Genomic DNA, 20,233 nt, shown 5'->3' on the forward strand with positions numbered 1-20,233 from the left:
TTTTCGAGTTTTAGCGTTACTAACATAATTGAAAATCCATTTTTATATATATACAGATTTTAGGGGGAAAACAGAAAAATTAAGGCGATTTTAGGGGTTTTTGACACCAATTTATATTTTTGAGAGGTGGTAACACTGACTACGTATGATGTTGTCATGGGAACGTGAAGGAAAACAAACAAACACAAAAAAATCTCTGGGATAAAAGACCGAGTTCGTAATTTATATCCACTTTGGCCGAGTTTTTAATATTATTGATTAAAGAGTGCTGACTAAATTCCTTCTAAACTGCTATAAAATGGGAGGATTAAGTCGTTGGCTGGACGTGGAAGTTGGAGCAGACGAAATAGTTTTGAATACGCTACCTTCAAACGTAACTTTCGCTGACTTACAAAACGACAATGAATTCAAACTTATCATAGGTGATTTTGGGAAGATTGAGGATGGCCCGAGACTAAAGGTAATGCTATTCTTGCTTTAAACTTGTGTGTAAACGAATGGTGCACTTTTATATGTCTGCTATAATTATTTCAGATATTCAAGGGCACAATGCTCGTATCAGATTTCAGTCTACCAGACTTACCACTGGGTGTAGTTGCCTTCTACAATAGCGAGAGCAAGCCTCGTCCCTTGCCCTTATTGGCTGTAGCATTCAGCTCCTGTATGTATATTTATAGAAGCATGAATCTGTTCTACAAGTACTATTTACCTTCAATTGATCTGAACCCCGGTGAAACAGAAGTTTGGAAACAGGTAAGCTATGGTCCAATAAAATTGTGACAAAATTTTATAAAAAAAATTGTAAGTTTAAGTACCTATTACAAAATTGTAATAATATGAAATAAATTACATCTTGGTCTTGATTTGGACTTTATTATACTATAGTATTTTATTTTTTCATGGTTTATATACCTAAGCATGCATATTATTTACTCCATGTTCAGATACTAATCTTGGTAATTAAAGAAATAAGGTCAGAAAGTATTGTTATTATTTAAATATGCTTATTTTAAATTTTCTTATGTTCGAGTTGGTAGATCCGGAGAATCACAAAGAGGAAACTGTGCTGAGATTAATAGAGAATCTAAAAAAGATACCTGAGAAAGTTCTCAGCAATCAGTCTAAAGATTTTTTGACTTTGAATATTGAACAGCAGATGGAATATTTGGAGACTTACAACAATATTCCTCACAAGAAATACTCAGATATCTCTTGTATAACCACATTGAAAATGAGTTCCGTGGATAAGTATGCTGCAAGTTGCCTGGTTGTTGGCTCGGAAGATGGAGATGTTATTATTTTAGATCCACAAACATTTACTCCATTGACATGTGTAAGTAGCATTACCACAAACTTTGTTAGTATTAATCTTTTGCCTGTTTATTTTCTATCGAGAAAAAAATTCAATTCCATGACATTTTATAAATTCAATTTAAGAGCCTAAAATAATGTGAAGGGCTAAAAATAATAATATTGTACTTCTTCTATAGACTTTGCCCCATTATTATAAGGCACACTTACTATCAAAACCATAGATTTTTGCTATGACACTTTTATTATTTATGAGATTAAATATTATTAAAATACTGTTGAAACATATTAAGTAGTAATATTATATGGTTATGTAAATTTTATGCAGGTAAAGTTATGTTCAATGAAAAGGACTCCGTATCAGATAGTAGCCACAGGGCTTTACAGTGTGGAATACCGATTGACTGTGGCAACCAGGTGAAAAAAAAAACATAGCCACATAGTGCACAATGTTTTAAAAGCACAAATCTAGCACCATTATTATTTATAAAGCTTTGCTTAGTAATGAATTCCATAAAGAAATTGATGCAAAGGTAATTGCACAACTTATATTATTTGGTAAGTTTATGTCACCTCAAAGTTTTTTGTAATCTATTGGCTGGGCTTGGCGTAGCCCAACTAAATTATGTACGTCTGCTACACGACTATGAGTCAATTTCTATAATACAAGGGTTTTGTTCACAATAAGCTAAAAATATACTTTTTTTTTTCTCTCACTTATAACTTTGTTTCTATTTTAAATCAAGATACTATTTTGGTGATCTGTAGAACAGGCTTAGCCTAGTGCAGACATCAAAGAAACTCTGCAGTAAAACATCTGTAATCTTAAAATATTATATTGTACATATAAAAATATTTTCTAACAGATGTATTGTTGTTTTCAATAAATTATCATTATTATATTACAGGGAGAAGTGTGTATGTGTCGTCAAAAGAGATTGGATGGAGGGCCGCATGTTGTTTGCCACGGACGACCACATCACAGCAATAGAGGTGTTCACTACAGACAACACAATCATGGTCATCTGTGCTGATAACACACTGGCTTGTTATAGTAGAAAGGTGAACTTGCATTATTTGAAACTCTTTTGTGCTTTTTAGGGTAGTTCCATACCCAAGGGGTAAAAACAGGACCCTATTACTAAGACTTTGTTGTCTGTCCGTCTGTATGTCTCCTCCAGGCTGTATATCTAAAGAACCGCTAAAGCTAGGCTTCTGAAATTTCACAGATTCTGTTGTTGCTATAACAACAAATACTGAAAACAATATAAAATTAATATTTAACTCCCTCCCTCCCATACAACAAATAAAATTTACATAAATGAAATAATTAAAGGGGGTCTTCCATACAAAAAGCACAATTTTCAGCCTATTTTTGCTCTATTATGGTACGGAATCCTTCGTGCGCGAGTCCAAATCGCACTTGGCCGATTATTTTTTTACCCCACAACGAAACCAGGGGGGTGTCTAAGAGCGGGCTGCCAAATTGAGATTTATTTAATAACTAGATGTCCCGCGCGGCTTCGCCCGCGTAAATTAGGAATTTTACAGAAACCATACATTTTCCCATAAAAAATATTTTCCCCGTTTTTCCCGCATTTTCCTGAGTTTCTTCGGTCGTATTAGTCTTAGCGTGATAATATATTATATAATATAGCCTATAGTCTTACTCGATAAATGATCAATCTAACACTGAGATAAGTTTTTAAATCGGACCTGTAGTTCCTGAGATTGACGCGTTCAAGCAAACATACTCTTCAATGTTATTATATTAGGTAGGTATAGATTTTTTTTATCTATGGACGCTTCACACCACGTCAGTCTGGCCCCGTGGTAAGTACCTGATGGACTTGTGTTACAGGTACCAGACAACGGAAATATATTTAATACTTTTATACTATACATATATTTAATATTTTTATTATATGATACACATATTTAATACACATCCATGACCCAGAAACTTTGAAAACTTTTTGTTCCGTCGGCGGGATTTGAACCCGCAACCTCCGGCTTGAGCTACCAACGCGCTCACCACTGAGCCACAGAGGTCGTCAAACTATTTTTAGAAATAAAATAAAGATTTTTTTTTAATTATCGCTTGACAAACTCGAGTCTCGATCTAAAAGACTATGAAATGGTATAATATGGTAGTGATGATGATGATGATGATGATTAATGTAATTTGCATAGTAGCATATGGTTCCTGTTCTTAAAACGACGCCGAAACTCCCAAACTTGTATCTATAAAGAATCAGGAGTTCTCTCAGCACCTTCCGAACCACGGTATACCAGGTATATCTCGGTGAAAAATCTTACTTGTTGGTAGCATATGCTTAGAATGCTTCTCACGAAACCGAAGTCACCACACGTTTCCCTATAAGTTTTGAGGAGTTCCCTCGATTACCCACAAAGCAACAAATAACCCAATCGCAAAGCAAAAACAAAAGTCCGTTTTTCTAACCAAGTCAAATATATTTTTATCGACAATTCAGAAACCAAAGAACCAGAAACAATGAATATCTGAAAGAAAGCGCTGTGGTTGCTCCTCTGCGTTACCGTCTGCACAACCACACAATGACGAAATACACTATCTACTACAATAACATAAGCCCGAAGCTTATGAGAGCCCCCGGCCGGTTCCGCCGTAACCGCTATGTCCCTCGGCCGCCGCCGCGCGACATATTTTTTGATTCCGCGTAAGTTTATACGTTTGAAAACTTCTAAAGTATTGATCGAAATTGTATAGTGTAAAAGACAATTATAATCTACATTTAATGTCTTAGCTTCCAAACATGTTTATTTGGATAAGGGTTAATGTTGTAAATTGTTAAAATCGCTTCGTAAATAAGCCATTATTTTTCGTAAAAAGTAAAGAACAAAAATGGCTATTGTGAGCTATCCCTAAGAAATAGACATATATCATCGCGGACTTTTTTGTTTACCTTATTAAGGTGTACAATACTGTAGTACATTATTTTGTTCTATCTCGTAGGGTTTAGCCAGCGTTTGCAATATAAACGCAAAAAAATGAATTTATTTACGACATAACATTAGAAACCTCTAAAATTATCAGTGTTTCTCTACCATATTATGCATATGTTATACATATAAACCTTCCTCTTGAAACACTCAATCTATTAAAAAAAACCGCATCAAAATCCGTTGAGTAGTTTTAAAGATCTAAGCATACATACACACATACATACAGACAGCGGAAAGCGACTTTGTTTTATACTATTTAGAGATTGTATATTTATCTGATATTTGCCTAACGGAAAAATACAACTATCGAGTCAAAATAAGTGAATCGTCACTTATTTTGACTCGATAGTTATATTTTTCGAAATTATGAATCTTTCTGGGCTTTTCAACAAATATCTGTTACACTTGTTGAGTTACTATCATTAAAAAACTTGCACTACTACAAGGACATACTTTATAAAATAATGGCTAAAGTAAATATTAGTATTGTATTAAATTTTTAAGTAATCGTCAAAAACAGTTTTGGGACCTTTACTTTCGTGCTGTAATTCGGGAACCGTTGTGACGCGATATTGTTCACTATTAGCTGCAGCGCAAAGCACATTGCTCGGGGGCACGATTCATGGAATCATATCACGATTGGAGGATAGCGGGGTATGTAGGCGGGGTTAGCGTGCTTTGATATTTTTGACAGCAGGCCTTGTACCATGAAACTGTTTTGAGACTCAAATAATCGGACGAGAATGCTGCGTCCTACTCTAAGAAACGTGAAATGACGTTGTTAGAGCAGGACGCAGCATTCTCGACCGATTGTTTGAGTCTCAAAACAGTTTCGTAGTAGGCCTACAGGCTCTTAAAGTGAGACCGTAAACGTGTCTTTGTACTCGACTGTAGAAATGTAGCATCGAAAGGGGTGGGCCGATTTTGATCGCGTTTTTAGCATTCATCTTCGTCAGTTCGCTCGCTAGTGGTTAATTTCGGAGGTTTTTTAAATTTCTTTTACACTTATCATCGACGACGCCCGCAACTCTGGCGCAAAGACCAACATTCTTTTATCGCACAGGTACCGTACATTTAGGCCAGCTTTTCCCGAAGTGGTAACGCCTCCTGGTGGGCGCTGAAGGTCTGAAGGGGGGTGGTGTGGGACCCAGGAAAAAAAGAAAAAAATGGGGGTGTTGTGTAGCGGCTGGGGGGGGGGGGGATTTATTTCATCTGGATGCATTTTAAAAACAATGGGGGCGCTAAAATATAATTTGTTCTTAAAATGAGCGGTAGATAAAATAAGTTTGGGAACCTCTGGTGGAGTGGTTTTCTCCCGCGTCCGCCGCGGTTGCGGACCCGCAGCCTTCGTACAATACAGTTTTGTATGTAAAAAATTAAAGCAAAACTAACGGCGCGTTTTTCGCCCGCGGCGGGCGCGGTTCTTTGCGGCTCCCGCTGCACCGGCTGGCGGCGGCCGCCCGCAGCCTCGGCGGTTTGCACCCGCGCGCTCTGCGACAGTTTAGCGGGCTATCGCAGTAGCCGTATAGTAGGCGATCGTAGTAGAAACCGCCCGTGTTGCGATCAGCACCCGCAGAGTTTTGCGGTCTCGTGAGTCCCGATATTATGTTTCAGGGCAGGAAACAATGGTATATACCATTAGAACACAAACCTGTTGCAATGACTCTAGTGCCGGTGATGCATCTCGGAGTCACGTTGGTGGCCGTGGCGCTTACGTCGGGACACTTGCATCTCTACGACGGCAAAGCTAAAAGAGACTCGCTCTTTATAAAAGGTGACTATTGTAAAGAAATGTTTGAGTTTTGATGGGCCAGAGAGCTGAATGTGAGTATTATCCTTTAAACTATAATTTGGATAGGATGAACAGAGGCCCCTAGTGGCTAGTGGCAAACAGTGACAACTTATTCCGAGGCCATACAATGCGCTCAGGTTAAGAAGTGACAAAAACTCAGACTCAGTCAGCACTTAGCTCAGTAGCACTAACTACGTTATCAAGACTGCAACGAAACCATATCGAAATTGAAATATAGTAAGATTATTTAGCAGTGTCAAATATAAGTAAATATTTCTGTTTCAGATGTGGTATCTGTAATGAAATTCGGCCAACTAGGACAAGAGGAGCATGTATTCACTATCATCACAACAAGTTAGTAATTATTTAGGAATTATTTTTTAAACCATACTTATATTAAAAAACGCAAAAGTGAATCTGCGTGCTGTCAGGCAGAAATCCGACTAAATTGCGTACTACTATTTGCGTGTGAATAAAGAACAACAAACCTTATTGGCATACCTAAACTTACAAGTACATATTATAAAATGTCGTATTTTGGTGTACACCTATAAAACATACGCCAATCTTTAGAGAAGATGTTTACAAACAATAAATACTCTTTGACAAAATGTAGTAAATTATATACTTTTTGAGTTATTTCAGTTTGAAAGTCTTAAATAAATAACATTTTAGATATTATAGGTACAATCTGAAATATTTCAATAAGTATATCATTTACGACATTTTGCCAAAGAGTATTTGTTGTTTGTAATTATTTTCTCTGTCGATTGACGCATGTTTCATAGGTGTACACGAAAATAACTAGGTATGCCACGCTCCATACAAAAAGGTTCGAACTCTTTTCTGATGTTATTTACGTAAGTATCTACTACAAGCCACAAGTCTAGCAACAAACCTCTGTTTTTTATTTGCTAATAATTTAAGAGAAACTTTCACAAATTAATTAATTTTCTCTTCACCAGGTGGAAACCTCATGCTGAAGATACTCAAGCGCACAGCGGACTTCAACTCGAGCGGCTCAGTGGAGCACGGGGCCAGTACAGTACAGAAACCCTGGCTCATACCCAAAAAGTCTAAGTTGTTTCTTGAACAGGCGGCGAGAGAGCGGGAGAATGCGCAAGGTAAACTGAGTCCCAACATATTAGTTAAAAAAATATGTTTTATTTCCGAATAGATTTGTAACAAATACTTTCAGAACGTTGATGCTAATGGTGCCTACCACCGGTTTGGGAACTATCCCGGCGAGAAGAACCGGCGTAAGAAACTCGCACTCGCAGTTCCCACCATGTCCCTACTGTACATTTTTTGCCCGACAAAATTGTACATTAGGGTTTAGGGAAGAATGTTTCAAGATTTAAACAAGTTACTTACTGTTGCGTCGACGCAGCGTTGCCGTTTGACTTATAGCCGGCCACACGGGCGCTGCGTGATCGCAGTGTTATTACGAAGCGGTCTTAACGTCAACACCGCCTCCCGTTTCGTCTCGGGGGTGCTGTCCGTGATGTGTGCGTTGCGACGACGCAGCGCACCGTGTGAACCTTGGTTATATCTATGTAAAACAACGCAACGGTAATGCTGCGTCGACGCAACGCGCCGTGTGGACTGGCTCTTATTTCTCTGAAATTATTAGAACTCAAAATCTACGCCCAATTAACCCTTTAACCGCCGAGCTTAAAATCAATTGTCGTGCCTCTAGCGCCGGCACCATAAATCGAAAAATGTATACCTACAACAAATAGTGATGTGCAATACTAATCTTCTTCGATGTCGATAATTTATTTCTTAATTTATAATTTGTGTAAAGTATAAACTGATATCTAGACTCTAGTATTTGAATCCATAATGTTGTTAGTAAATATACAACGCTGGCAAAAACATTAGATAAAAACAGCTTGAATAGTGAAGTGACACAATTCCCGATATTTGTTTTTACATTTCAAATACTATTAATTTCATAGTTTCCACGGATTAAATAATTGAGCTCTTTAAATATATAACCTACTGCAAATATAGATTTTCAATAGTAGATCGATATCCCATCCCCTTTACACGCATACAATTTCATCTAAATGTCGTAGCAGACAAAATTCTTTCAGTTTTAGATAGCCCATTTATCGAGGAAGGCTATAGGCTATATTGTATCTCGCTAAGACTAATAGAAGCGAATAAATAGAGGAAAATGTGGAAAAAAACGGAGGAAATTATTTGAAACGGCTTATCTCACGAACTACTGGAGAATTTTTTATATTATTTGGCACAAATAAGAAGTAGACCACGTGAAAGATCATAGGCTATTTTTTGTGGCCTAATGTATCTGTGAAATATCTAATTTACGCAAGCGAAGCTGCGCGGAACGTTATATTTCGCGTGGTCACGACATCGCGCGTAAACGGCTGGACCCATTTTGCTGAAATTTGGTATAAAGATACTTTGAGTCCCGAAAAAGAACATAGGATACATTTTGTCAAGGAAAAATGTACGGTTACTGCACAATATACTTTAAATTTTAATGATTTGCGCGTAAACTATTCAATCTATTTTGATGTAATTTGGTATGGCGATTGGAGATACTAATTTGAATCTGGGACAAGGAATGTTTTTTATCCCGGAAAAATGTGCGGTTCCCACACAATATAGTACTTTTCTGATTTGCGCGTAAACGACTCATTAGATGTACGGGAACAACTATAAACTAAAGTTCACGCGGACGAAGTCGCGGGCAACAGCTAGTTTATTATAATTAAGTAAAACAAACACGTTTATTCGTTCAGTAACCATTGCTTTATTTGTTTTATAATAAATTAGTTAGTAAAAACAGAAATGTTTTAATTTACGTGGATTTTTGTGTCAGTAAATCATTGTTTATGTCCCGTCCCTACTGTCGGATTTTTCCGACTCGGGCGTTGGACTTTTCTAAGAATATTTTTGGTAATTTATATAACTTTAGACATTATTTTTAGGTCTTCTAATTAAGAAACTAAAGTGTAATCAATTGTAAATGATTACTTCGTTAACTATTTACCAAGTATAAACAATATATTAATAAAATACAGTGCTATCAAATAAAAAAGGCAGATTAACCGAGTAGTGGTACTGGTCGTAAATATCCGACCTTGGCGAAATGGGCACGAAAATATTTTATTTTATTTATTTATTTACTATTTATTGCACACATACATTTTTAACACGAAATATACACAGAAGAAAAACGACACAACAGGAAATATTTGTCGGATTATTCCGACCGTGGCGGCTAAAGGGTTAAAAAAATTGACCACTAGGTTTAGAAACCAATTGGTTTCGGAGTGCTATCTAGAAACCAAACAAACTTCTTTATTAATTAACTAGTCAGCTTTTTGTCGGCTTCGAAGTTTTACAGTATCCAAAACTTTGTGATCTAATTCCGTTTCGTTTTAAGTGAAGAAGCAACATCCATACTTCCATACTCATACTTCTTATTTAATACGAAAGTGGGTCTGTCTGTCTGTCTGTTACCTCTTCACCTGAAAACTGACGAGTGGGTGTTCGCAGCAGAAAACTTTCTGATACTCGAAGGGCGACTTGAGTTTTTCCCACAACTCCTTTGTAATTTTAACGTTTTTAATGTGAACGTATAACGACGAATCTATAGCTTCGCTTTTGTCTTCGCGTCCTCTGCAACTTCTGTACCACTTTTCTCGCTCGGTCTTGATACACTTCATCATGCCTTCGAGTATCAGAAAGTTTTCTGCCGCGAACACCCACTCGTCATAGTTTTCACGACCACGCAACTTTGGCACGTCGACTATGTATTTATTACATCAAAGCCACCCGGCGGCCGGCACCCGCGTTACACAACAAGTTCACAGTTTTTACGCGGAAACTTGCTAAACTAATATTGAAAAATCGATAAACTATCGAACTGTAATTGATTTACGCAATTGCTTCCACAATAAGCACACGCGATTATAATATTCTGAACCGATTTAGCGCCATTGTTGGATAGTTTTTATCCCAGAAAAATGTACGGTTTCCGCGCGATAAACGAGTTTTGACGCAACGGAGTTGCGGGCATCATGTAGTATACAATATTTATCAAAATTGTTACTATTAATATTCCAGCGATGCACACGACATTTCAACTAGAGCTGAGCCGTCTGCGGCTGCTGGCGGCGCGCACGCTGTTAGCGGCACATTCACGCGCTGACAACGTCGTCGCGCAAGGACAATTCGAGCCCATACGACTGGCAGCCGAGGTAATATCGAAGAAATCGATTCGTAGGCAGATGTCGGACCTACGTCATTTGTTCGGATTGTGTCAATTTCAGTCGTGGTCATAAAGTTAATATACCTAGCGGAATAGAGAAACAAAGGCCTGAGCAAGGGAGATGTGACTATAAGTAACACTGCGTGGTAAAAAGAGACGCGTGATACATGACAGCATCACTCTTTTTTTGACGTCCAGTCGGCACGTGCCGCACGTTGACAATTTAATCTCATAGAATTCATGTTCAATCATGCTTGTGTAAGTGTATACGTACACATATTTTTCACAAAGATGAAAACCAATTTTGGTTTCGTTTGACAGCTCGAGATTGTTGCTCTATTCCGCTAGGTATATTAACTTTATGGTCGTGATCTGCCGGCTGGGTGGGGTCATGTGCCTATAAATAAATTTCCCTCATGGTACGATATTGAAAGGACTCCCTAACTTTTAATTCTAAATGATTCCTAATTTTTTTAAGCAACACAAAGACCATAGCACAAATCTTTCTTTTAAAACTAGGTCACAGAAACCTAACCTTTTGTGCATACAAAGGCATGCCGTGGCCTGTGTTATTTAAGGTAGAGATCTTGCTTATTCTTTACGCCTGAACGTATTTTTGTAGCAACACTCCTACTTGTAATATTTTGTGTGATAAAAGATAGCTGAGGTGTATAAAACCTAAAAAAAATTTCTAACCTATCCGTCATGAAATATATTACTGACTGAATGCATACTATCATATAATTAATAATGATCATAACGTCTTAAAGTGTCTAAACACACCATGTGCCGAAGATACGCGACCGAAGTTCGGCATGATTACGTCAGCAATGCGCTACGCATACAATATACGCGACGTAATTTCGGCATGGTGTGTCATCGGTAATTTGAAAAACATTGCAGGCGTAATCATGCCGAACTTCGGCCGCGTATTTTCGGCCTAGTGTGTTTAGACACTAAACTGAACCTATAACATTATGTTTTAAAATAGATAAGTAAGTGTGAATTTGAAAATTAATAAAGATGTTTATTTTCTTTAAAAAAAAAGAAAGATAATTTGTAGAACTTTCCGTATTTGCTATTTTTCATATTCTATTGTATATTTCAGGTGGAAGGCCTAGGTCCGACGTTCGTTGTGTCGCTGATAGTGGAGAATACTTCCCCCGACAAGGCGGTGGTGGGTCTCTACATACTGTTCCATGTCCTCTTCACCAGTTATAAGGTCTCCAACCCCAGTATCAAGGTAAGTTCTTACTGTGGCGGTACCCACAATTCGCCTAACATTCCTGCATCGCGCTATCGAAGTTTTCTGAGCGCGTCGGTATATATACGACATCTGAAATGTATCACGTGGGCTCCGGCCTGACCGAGCATAGCACGTCGCTCGGTCGGAAGATCTTCCTTTGGCCGCCACGCACATATCCCACACTTACCATTTAGTACTGTGGTAATAAGGAGTTTGAAATACCTACGTAGATTCGTACATTTACATAATAGGGAACATGGAAATATAATATTTATGAAAATTTTGCTATTAAAATGTTAAAAAAATATAAAAAAAGCACTGCAAGGTTAATAATTTTTGTAAAATATTTTTTTTTTACAAATTATGAATTAAAAGTAACTTGAAATGGAACGGATTTCAAAACACCAGCGTTCAGTGACGTCACACATGCTATCTCCGCGTTCCATTTAGCGTTAAAAACGATCAAAATGCCTACATTTTGAGCGTTTTGATAGTTTTTAACGCTAAATGGAATGGCGCGCATGACAACTTTTTGAGAGGTACGATCAGGTGGGACCATTGTCAATAATCAGTGCCGTAAATAGGGCGGTGCCACCGGTGCCCAGGCACAGGGCGTAGACTCTTGGGGTCGCAAAAATGGCCAAATCAGGCAGGAGGATTATTTTTTCGGTTTGCTCCCGATAATAGTTCCCGCTGCGCCCCTAGAGCACGATTCCAACAGTAAAATAGATCTATACATTGCTTTGGGTAATATAATATCTAAAAAAGCAAAGGCGCAGTTGTAGAAGCTCGTACAGGGTGCAAAAAAGACTGTTTACGACACTGTCAATAATTATTATCAAACAGTATAGTGACGTCATACAGACTATGATCCGTTTTGGCGCAAAAATTTAAATTGACAATTTTAAACCGCATATTTTCAGTAAATTCCAGTGTTTTAATTTTTTTATATACGTGTGGTCTATTCTACAAGCTGCCGCACTCAGAGTGGAACATTAATACCTTAAATGCTACGAATAATAAAAACTGAGGAATCGTAACTCCCATACTCTTACCGTTTTAAATTTGGTTGCTTTTGATCTGTCATGTAACGTCAGCCTAGTACCGCTCAAGGTCACCTAAATATTGCAAATGTATTGAAATGTGTACCTAAGGTACACTTTTTTTTTCGTAGCTTAAATGTAATTAATTTAAAATTTTGACATAAGCCCCATACATTATCTGTCAAACTCTTCATTAAATTGAAGGTTAATCATAATTAAGTGTCTCTGTGTACGGCAGATGGAGTTCTTTAAAATAAACACAAAAATTAAAATATCGCATCTTCCCTATTCTTAATGAGGAATGTTTGATATTCCATTTGCCTTAGACCCCAAGGCTACATAGCGGCACGTGGTAACAAATGGAATATCAAACACCCTCATTCTGCTTGCCTATAGGCATAGGAGCCTTCCCACACGTTCCTACACAAAATAGATAGCGATACAGTAATTCATGTGCGAATGAAAGTTTCTTTGGGTTTCCTGTCCTAGTCCTTCAAATTCTTGAGCGAGAAAAATATATAAGTAGTGATAGGTAGTAGGTACTATAATGGTGATAGCGATTAGAAACTTATTCCCTATTCCCTTCCCTACCCTCGAATATTCCCTTCCCTTCCCATCACTACCCTCCCCTATTACCCTATTCCCTCTTAAAAGGCCGGCAACGCACCTGCAGCTCTTCTGATGCTGCGAATGGCCATGGGCGACGGAGGTTGCTTTCGATCAGGTGACCCGTTTGCTCGTTTGCCCCCTTATTTCATAAAAAAAAAACAACTACGGTTAATTTATGTTGTTATATTATGTTCAATTTACATACTTCTATTTTTACATGTAGACGTAAATATTAATTATAAAATGTTTGCCCAAAGCATTATGGTATCAGGTAATGCATTATAATTTGCGCAGATAGTAACGCTTAGGAAAATCCTATGCGAGATTATAAATTAATCTATACAAAATCGTAATCTTTAAACTGTTATCAAAATTAACCGAATGAAATTATAAAATATTGTGATAAGCATAGATTATTTCGTGATTGGCTTAGGAGCTTATTTGTTGTGACAAGAGTTAATAAAACAATTGATCGAGATCATAGATCAATTTACAATTTTTATTTAACCTAAAGTAGAGCCAAAGTAAGATAACTACTCGACCAAGCCAAATAGACGAATGATAAAGCTTGCTCTCTCGCACTTACGCACGTTGCTAACAATGCATAAGTGCGAGAGAGTATGATTTGACAGCCGTCTAGTTGGCTTGGTCGAGTAGTAAAATACAATAAGACTTTCGCCTTTCAAGTGTAAACCGTATTTAAAAACAATGAATGGCTACTTCAGTAGGTTAATACTAAATAGTTACTGTATGTTAACTCCCATACATTTTTAAATTCTAACATCGCTAAGTAATTAAAGACGTGAGTGTAAGAATCAGATAACTAACATTTAATAACATAATATGGACAATTACTTATTTTTAAATCATAAAAGAAATAATTTACACAAACCTCATAACTTACCTTCTTCATCGTCTGGCTAATATACTACTACTACACATACAATCCACTTTTTTATTTCAAATCATTTTCCATGCCCTAAAGCCTGTAAGTTAACTGTTACTTACCTGCTTCTTCCACTCATGTCTTCAATTATGGAATGCTAGTTCCCTAAGTACTAACTTCGGGACAGTCATGCAACAGACTAAAATTGAGATGATGACAAGGTCAAAGATAAGCAGATTTTTAATACAATAAAGATATTATACTTAACGGTAAAAAATTAATGTTTCCAAAATTTCAACGACCGTTCGAGGTTCGATAGACAAGTCGTTTTTTTGAGATTTTTTAATTACCAATAAGAAAAAAAAAGTCATCATGCCAATTCTACCATATCTGCTGTAAATCTCCTGTTTCCATTGTCTACTAATTCTTCCACGTCCCCAGGTGCCGCTGTTGTCCCCGGGCGGGTCGCTGAGGCTGTCGACGCTGGTGGAGGAGCAGTTCGACGATCTGAACCCCGACGTGTTCTTCCGACCCGTCACAGGACGCGCGGGGGACGCCGCCACGCTAAAGGTCATACATAATATATTTATTGATACTAGATTTCTTCGCGCCCGAAACTCCGTTCAACGCAAAATTTGTTTCAAGAATCCAACATTTTTTCGCAACAAAAACTATTGTATGTCTTCCATGGCACCAGTACATTGTTTCGTGACAAAACTGTCCTTTGGCCTTTACCGGCCCGGCCCCCTAGACGAGTAATTTTATTGTTAACTAGCTGTCCCGGCAAACGTTGTTTTGCCATAAAATGATTTACCCTGTTTTCCTGCTTTTTTCTTGAAGTTTTTTTGAATTTTTTTTGCATTCGTTGGAAAGGTCTCGGGCTCCGTGAGGTCTACTCACGGAGCCCGAGACCTTTCCAACGAATGCAAAACCGTGGAAATCGGTTCGTGCGTTCTGGAGTTATAGCGTCAGGAAGGAAAACCCAACTTATTTTTATTGTCAAAAATGTAAGTCTTCAATTTTATTGAACAGTTTATTTGACAACAAGATTTAAGGCGTGCGATGTTCAATATCAACCCTAGACGGTCAATAATATTATTATTACGCAATATGAGATATTGACAATAAAATTGCTCGTCTAGGCGGCCGGTTATAGTGGTTTACACAGTCACATTTTCGTATTGACAATATCAGTATAGATATTTTGCTATGATTTTGCTTATCTTTCTCCATATATTTTCAGGTTCTACTGATGAAGTCAGGCCGAAGCACCCCGGTGCTAGCGGCTACAGTACAGATGCCACCAACTGACCCCATGATGGTGCCCTACGATAAGATACAGGCGACCGCTGCCGCTCAGCGCGATCATGATGATGATGAATAAATTGTATGTAGATAACTGTTTATTTTATTCGATGGTTGTTGCCGCACAATTTTATGATTGCTCAGCGAAAATGAAAGGCGTTCGATTTAAAAAAAATGTTTTTAGAGGAGCTAGAGAGGTGTGCCATCAAGCTATTGGTAGATAGGTGGTCAGGTTTTTGACGCAATCACATCTTTGACGCAAGAGACTGCGACCGACATAAATTGAAATAAAATGCTCCTTTATGACCATAGGCCATAGGTTTCATTTTGTTCTACGCTATTACAAAGCAGCGGTCGCATGGTTCGCTAGCTATACTATACTCTAGAAGTCTAGACCAATGTCGGTAGAAAATGAAACCAGCCATGTTATAAAGTGGCATTTTGTCTAAATTATTGTCGGTCGCAGTCGCTTGCGGCAGAGATCGGTAAGCCACCTGTACTGCCTTTCCACCAGAGCTGAGCGGAGCTGTGTTGCGTGTTGCGAGGAGTGTGTTTTTGAAAACCAATAGAATCGCTTCATTGACATGAGTTTGCCATGACATCGCTCAGCGCGGCGATGCTATTGGTTCCCAAAAACACATTTCCTCGCAAGTCGCAACACAGCTCCGCTCAGCTCTGGTGGGTACGCAGCCTAACAGTCATGCACAGTCAAAGCTTTTAGAGGATTAAGGAAGTGTCTATTTTAAAACAGCTGCAGTATTTTAATCCATAGCCTTTTTTTCCTATTCAAGTAATCTGATAAGCTAATGCACTTTGCGTTGACAACAAACGCAGTAATCACTATTGGTGATATGATAACTTTCTAAATTAAGTAATAAATAAGTGTTACTATGATTTACATTTTGTACCAGGGGTCGGCAAGTAATTTTAGGTGGGGTCCGGATACTGTGGGAAAATTTTAAGGAGGTCCAGAAAAAACACATTTAACACACTTGTCCTATGTAGCTTAAAAATATTATTTTAATTTATATTACAATATTTCGCGGTTCGATATTCGACGTTCTGCGGTCCGCAAACGGAACGGTCCGCCTGTTGCCTACCGCTGTTTTATACCAATTATCGCCCTCAAATATACATCGTATTCAATTTTCTTAGACGTATGCTTTGTATGATTAATAATTAAAACCATAGGGGTTGTTTGTGTCCACTGTCCTACCTGAGTAGACCTTTGGTTCGCACTCGCAGAGGGTGCAGGTTCCGGGTGGAGGCATGAGACATTTTCAGATCTCAAGTAGTATTAATCCCACCAAGAACATACCTGTTAAAATGAGGCCAAGAGTTGAAATCCAAATCAATACAATGTTAAGTTTATCGTAATCACGGAGATCGTAATCATCTTCATCAACAGCCTGATGACTGATCCATAATATTTCTAATTTGAACTTGGCAAGTTAATTTAATTATAAATTTTATCTAATTATATTTTACGTGGTAGAGCCATGCTTCGGCACGAATGCTTCGGGCCGGCTCGACCGGAAAAATACCACGGGCTCACAGAAAACCGGCGTAAAACAGCGCTTGCGCTGTGAGTGAGTGTGTTTACCTGAGGCCCAATCCCTTACCCTATTCCCTTCCCAATAAATCCCAACCCTACCCTATTCCCTTCCTTACCCTCCCCTCCCTCTTAAAAGGCCGGCAACGCACCTGCAGCTCTTTTGATGTTGCGAGTGTCCATGGGTGACGAAAGTTGCCTTACATCAGGTGACCCGTTTTTGCTCGTTTGCCCCCTTATTTCATTTAAAAAAAAAACGGAGAGCAAAGTCTGCAGTGGCGACTGAAGGCTGCAGTGGTGACTAAAGGCTGCAAAGGATTACAATAAGCTGCAGTGGCGACTAAAGGCTACTTTGGAGAGCAAAGCTGCTTTGACGACTAATGGTTGCAGTGGCGACTGAAGGCTGCAGTAGCGACTAATGGTTGAGTGGTGACTAAAGACTGCAAAGGGGACAATAAGCTGCAGTGGCGACTGAAGGCTGCAGTGGCGACTAAAAGCTGCAAAGGAGACAATAAGCTGCAGTGGCGACTAAAAGCTGCAAAGGAGACAATATTAGCTGCAGTGGCGACGAAAGTTGCCTTACATCAGGTGACCCGTTTTTGCTCGTTTGCCCCCCTTATTTCATTAAAAAAAACGGAGAGCAAAGTCTGCAGTGGCGACTGAAGGCTGCAGCGGCGACTGATGGCTGCATTAGCGACTAAAGGCTGCAGTAGCGACTAAAGGCTACTTTGGAGAGTAAAGGCTGCAGTGGCGACTAAAAGTTGCAGTGGCGACTAATGGTTGCAGTGGCGATCATTCGTCATTCTATGGGCTTTGAAATTAATATATTACTTGTCTGTTGTATTTAGTAACTTTTATACTAACCATAACAAATAAAAAATGGCCAGGTCACCGATTTTGACTAATGTGTAGAGTTTTTAGATTTTTCTCGTGCGGCTGACACATTCAGTCCTTTTCTATTTTTGAGTTATCTAATTTTGATTAGGCAAAAAACGCCGATGCTTATGATGGTTTTATCAGTTTCAATATTATCAAGTTTATCTATGATTCATCGCAGTCGCAAAATCTTCTATTACTCATATCAAGAGCTGTAAAGATATTGAGACTAGAGTAAACGCTGATTGTGACCGTCAAATTGTATTTACCTCTTATATAGGTACTAGCAGGTACTCTTAAAGGGACATCCCGATCTTTGACGCGGCTAGCCGCGACCGACAAAAATTAAATAAAATGCCATTTTATGACATAGGTATGATTTTCTAGTGATATTTTCTTGCAGCCATTCTGCTGCCGTGGTGGCATAAAAGTGGCATAAAAGCACTGACGTCCATTATACAAGTACGCTGGATTTATGATACCTACCTGCTTTTTGTGCCTATTTGAAGCGGAATCAGCGCCCCCAATGCGGGGGAGAGGAAATGGCCGCTTAATCGCTATTGGTTGTAGCATAAACTTATAATGCATAGACCAACAAAGAGTGCGAGAGAGAAGAAAATCCTTTATGAAATTATAACAAGATGAAAAGAGAGAGGCAGTCTAATGAAAATTGTAACAACTTTTATTTGACACGTCGTCAAAAGTCGTCAATCGTTTTTATGCCCTTTCGGTATTTCCAATATATTGTTCAATTTGTCTGTTATTTTTAATAAATATCATTAAGTTTAAAATGCTTACTTGTTCTGCACTTGATTGCAGTGTAAATCATAAGAATAATCCTGAAAAATATACATTTCACAGGTAATTAATCTTCATGTCCTAATTGCTACGATGTGTTTATTTTTGCTCTATTCTTTCTTTAGCTCTCTATTTCAAATAAAATATTGTGAATCCTCCCTTTTACTTTCATATTTTGCGTAACTAAAGTTACTATTGTTCTTATATTACACAAATTTTGAAGAAACATTTTTCATTAAAATTTTTTACATATACGCTAGTGCTTGTATCAAATTTATCGATATTTTACAATAACATAAAACTAAAATATAATTTACCTTTATATTTCTTTTAAACACATTAACTTTTAAGTAAGTTATAACACAAGTACGAAATTTTGTACTTCTTTGCTACATATCCACCAATAAGAGGGCGAATTCTGACATCTAGCGGTCCCTAGCACTCGTATGACTCGAGCGATCTTTACACGAAACATTTCTAGTGTGAAGTTCTGAGAATACACAAACTCACAGCAACAAATTGTATCGTGCAGAAACCGTTTTCCAATCGAACGTCCATCCACCAATAGGAGTGTAAATTGGTGTACGAATTCCGCCATCGTAAAAATAACAGGTCTTACTCGTTCGACTCGAGCGATCTTTGCACGGAATATCTCGAATGTGAAGTTTTGAGAATACACAAACTGTGTTACGTTCGTAAAAATCTCATAATTGGGTAATTTTTTCGAAGATGAGATTTTCTCATGTTCTGATTCGAATTTTGATGCGTGATAAAAAACAATTGACAAATGATTTCCCGCCAATTTTTTTTTATATTGCTAGGAAGGTTGCAATGTTTAAAAAAATATAACATTCAAAACTCAAATAGTTCCGAGTAGCTAGAAGTGCAATACTTTTAGTGTGCCCCATGTACTAGCTAGTGGTGTAGAGTAAAATGAAAGGTAGCATATTATTTTCGATATTCTCAGCACGCGTCCGCGACCAACAAAAATTCAAATAAAATGCCACTTTATGAACTAGGGCCTTTAGTATAGGCTATAGCCTATACTAGAGGCCCTAGTTCTTGTGGTATATAGTATAGCGAAAACGCTAGTATAGCTAGTCTAGCGACCGCGATAGCTGCTGCTTTGTAGTGGCGCAGACAAAAATAAAACCTATTTATCCTAGTTCATAAAATGGCATTTTTTTATCGGTCGCGGTCGCGTGCTGCGGGGATCGGAAAGTCACATACGACTTACGACTTACGAGCAATGCCAGAGATAACAATAACATCATATTAAACTCTGAGATAACTTAGTATACTGTCAACTGTCATGGTCGGTGTCATTGTGATGTCATTGGGATTATTATTATTATTAGTTATACTCGTATAACTTCAAGTTTGGTCGAATCGGGCCTTAGGGCCTGTTTCACCACTTTCCGATAAAATGCCAAATAGGCCATTCACAACTTTTTTGACAGATTTTCCATACTTGATCTGTCAAGTTAATTGGTGGATAGCCTATTCGTCACTTATCAGGAAGTGGCGAAACAGGCCCTTACAATTGTGCTAAGTACTCACATACGGTTTTACTTGATAGTT

General features: G+C 38.1%; 1 protein-coding gene and 1 long non-coding RNA gene across 2 annotated transcripts; one reads left to right on the top strand and one right to left on the bottom strand.

The window, feature by feature from the left end:
• Positions 1–175: 175 nt before the first annotated feature.
• Positions 176–15,511, top strand: LOC121731897 (Bardet-Biedl syndrome 1 protein homolog). The gene is made up of 12 exons (XM_042121583.1): positions 176–460; positions 535–753; positions 1,031–1,333; positions 1,640–1,728; positions 2,220–2,373; positions 5,911–6,070; positions 6,374–6,442; positions 7,054–7,212; positions 10,193–10,326; positions 11,446–11,580; positions 14,563–14,691; positions 15,365–15,511. Exons 1-12 carry the CDS (start codon positions 299–301, stop codon positions 15,503–15,505), a joined length of 1,854 nt encoding a protein of 617 aa, XP_041977517.1. The 5' UTR covers positions 176–298; the 3' UTR covers positions 15,506–15,511.
• Positions 7,745–19,340, bottom strand: LOC121731902. The gene is made up of 3 exons (XR_006036298.1): positions 19,330–19,340; positions 16,527–16,528; positions 7,745–7,872 (listed from the first exon to the last, which is right to left on the bottom strand). It is a non-coding gene; the product is annotated as an uncharacterized LOC121731902 (long non-coding RNA).
• Positions 19,341–20,233: the final 893 nt, after the last annotated feature.

Source organism: Aricia agestis, chromosome 11 (assembly GCF_905147365.1).
Source record: "Aricia agestis chromosome 11, ilAriAges1.1, whole genome shotgun sequence".
Lineage (NCBI taxonomy): Eukaryota > Metazoa > Arthropoda > Insecta > Lepidoptera > Lycaenidae > Aricia > Aricia agestis.

Excerpts from the sequence above, each read along its gene's own strand:
- LOC121731897 (XM_042121583.1), top strand. The coding sequence starts at position 299 with ATGGGAGGATTAAGTCGTTGGCTGGACGTGGAAGTTGGAGCAGACGAA. Across the intron at positions 1,334-1,639 it reads CATTTACTCCATTGACATGT|GTAAAGTTATGTTCAATGAA; the intron begins GTAAGTAGCATT and ends AATTTTATGCAG. Across the intron at positions 10,327-11,445 it reads CCATACGACTGGCAGCCGAG|GTGGAAGGCCTAGGTCCGAC; the intron begins GTAATATCGAAG and ends TGTATATTTCAG.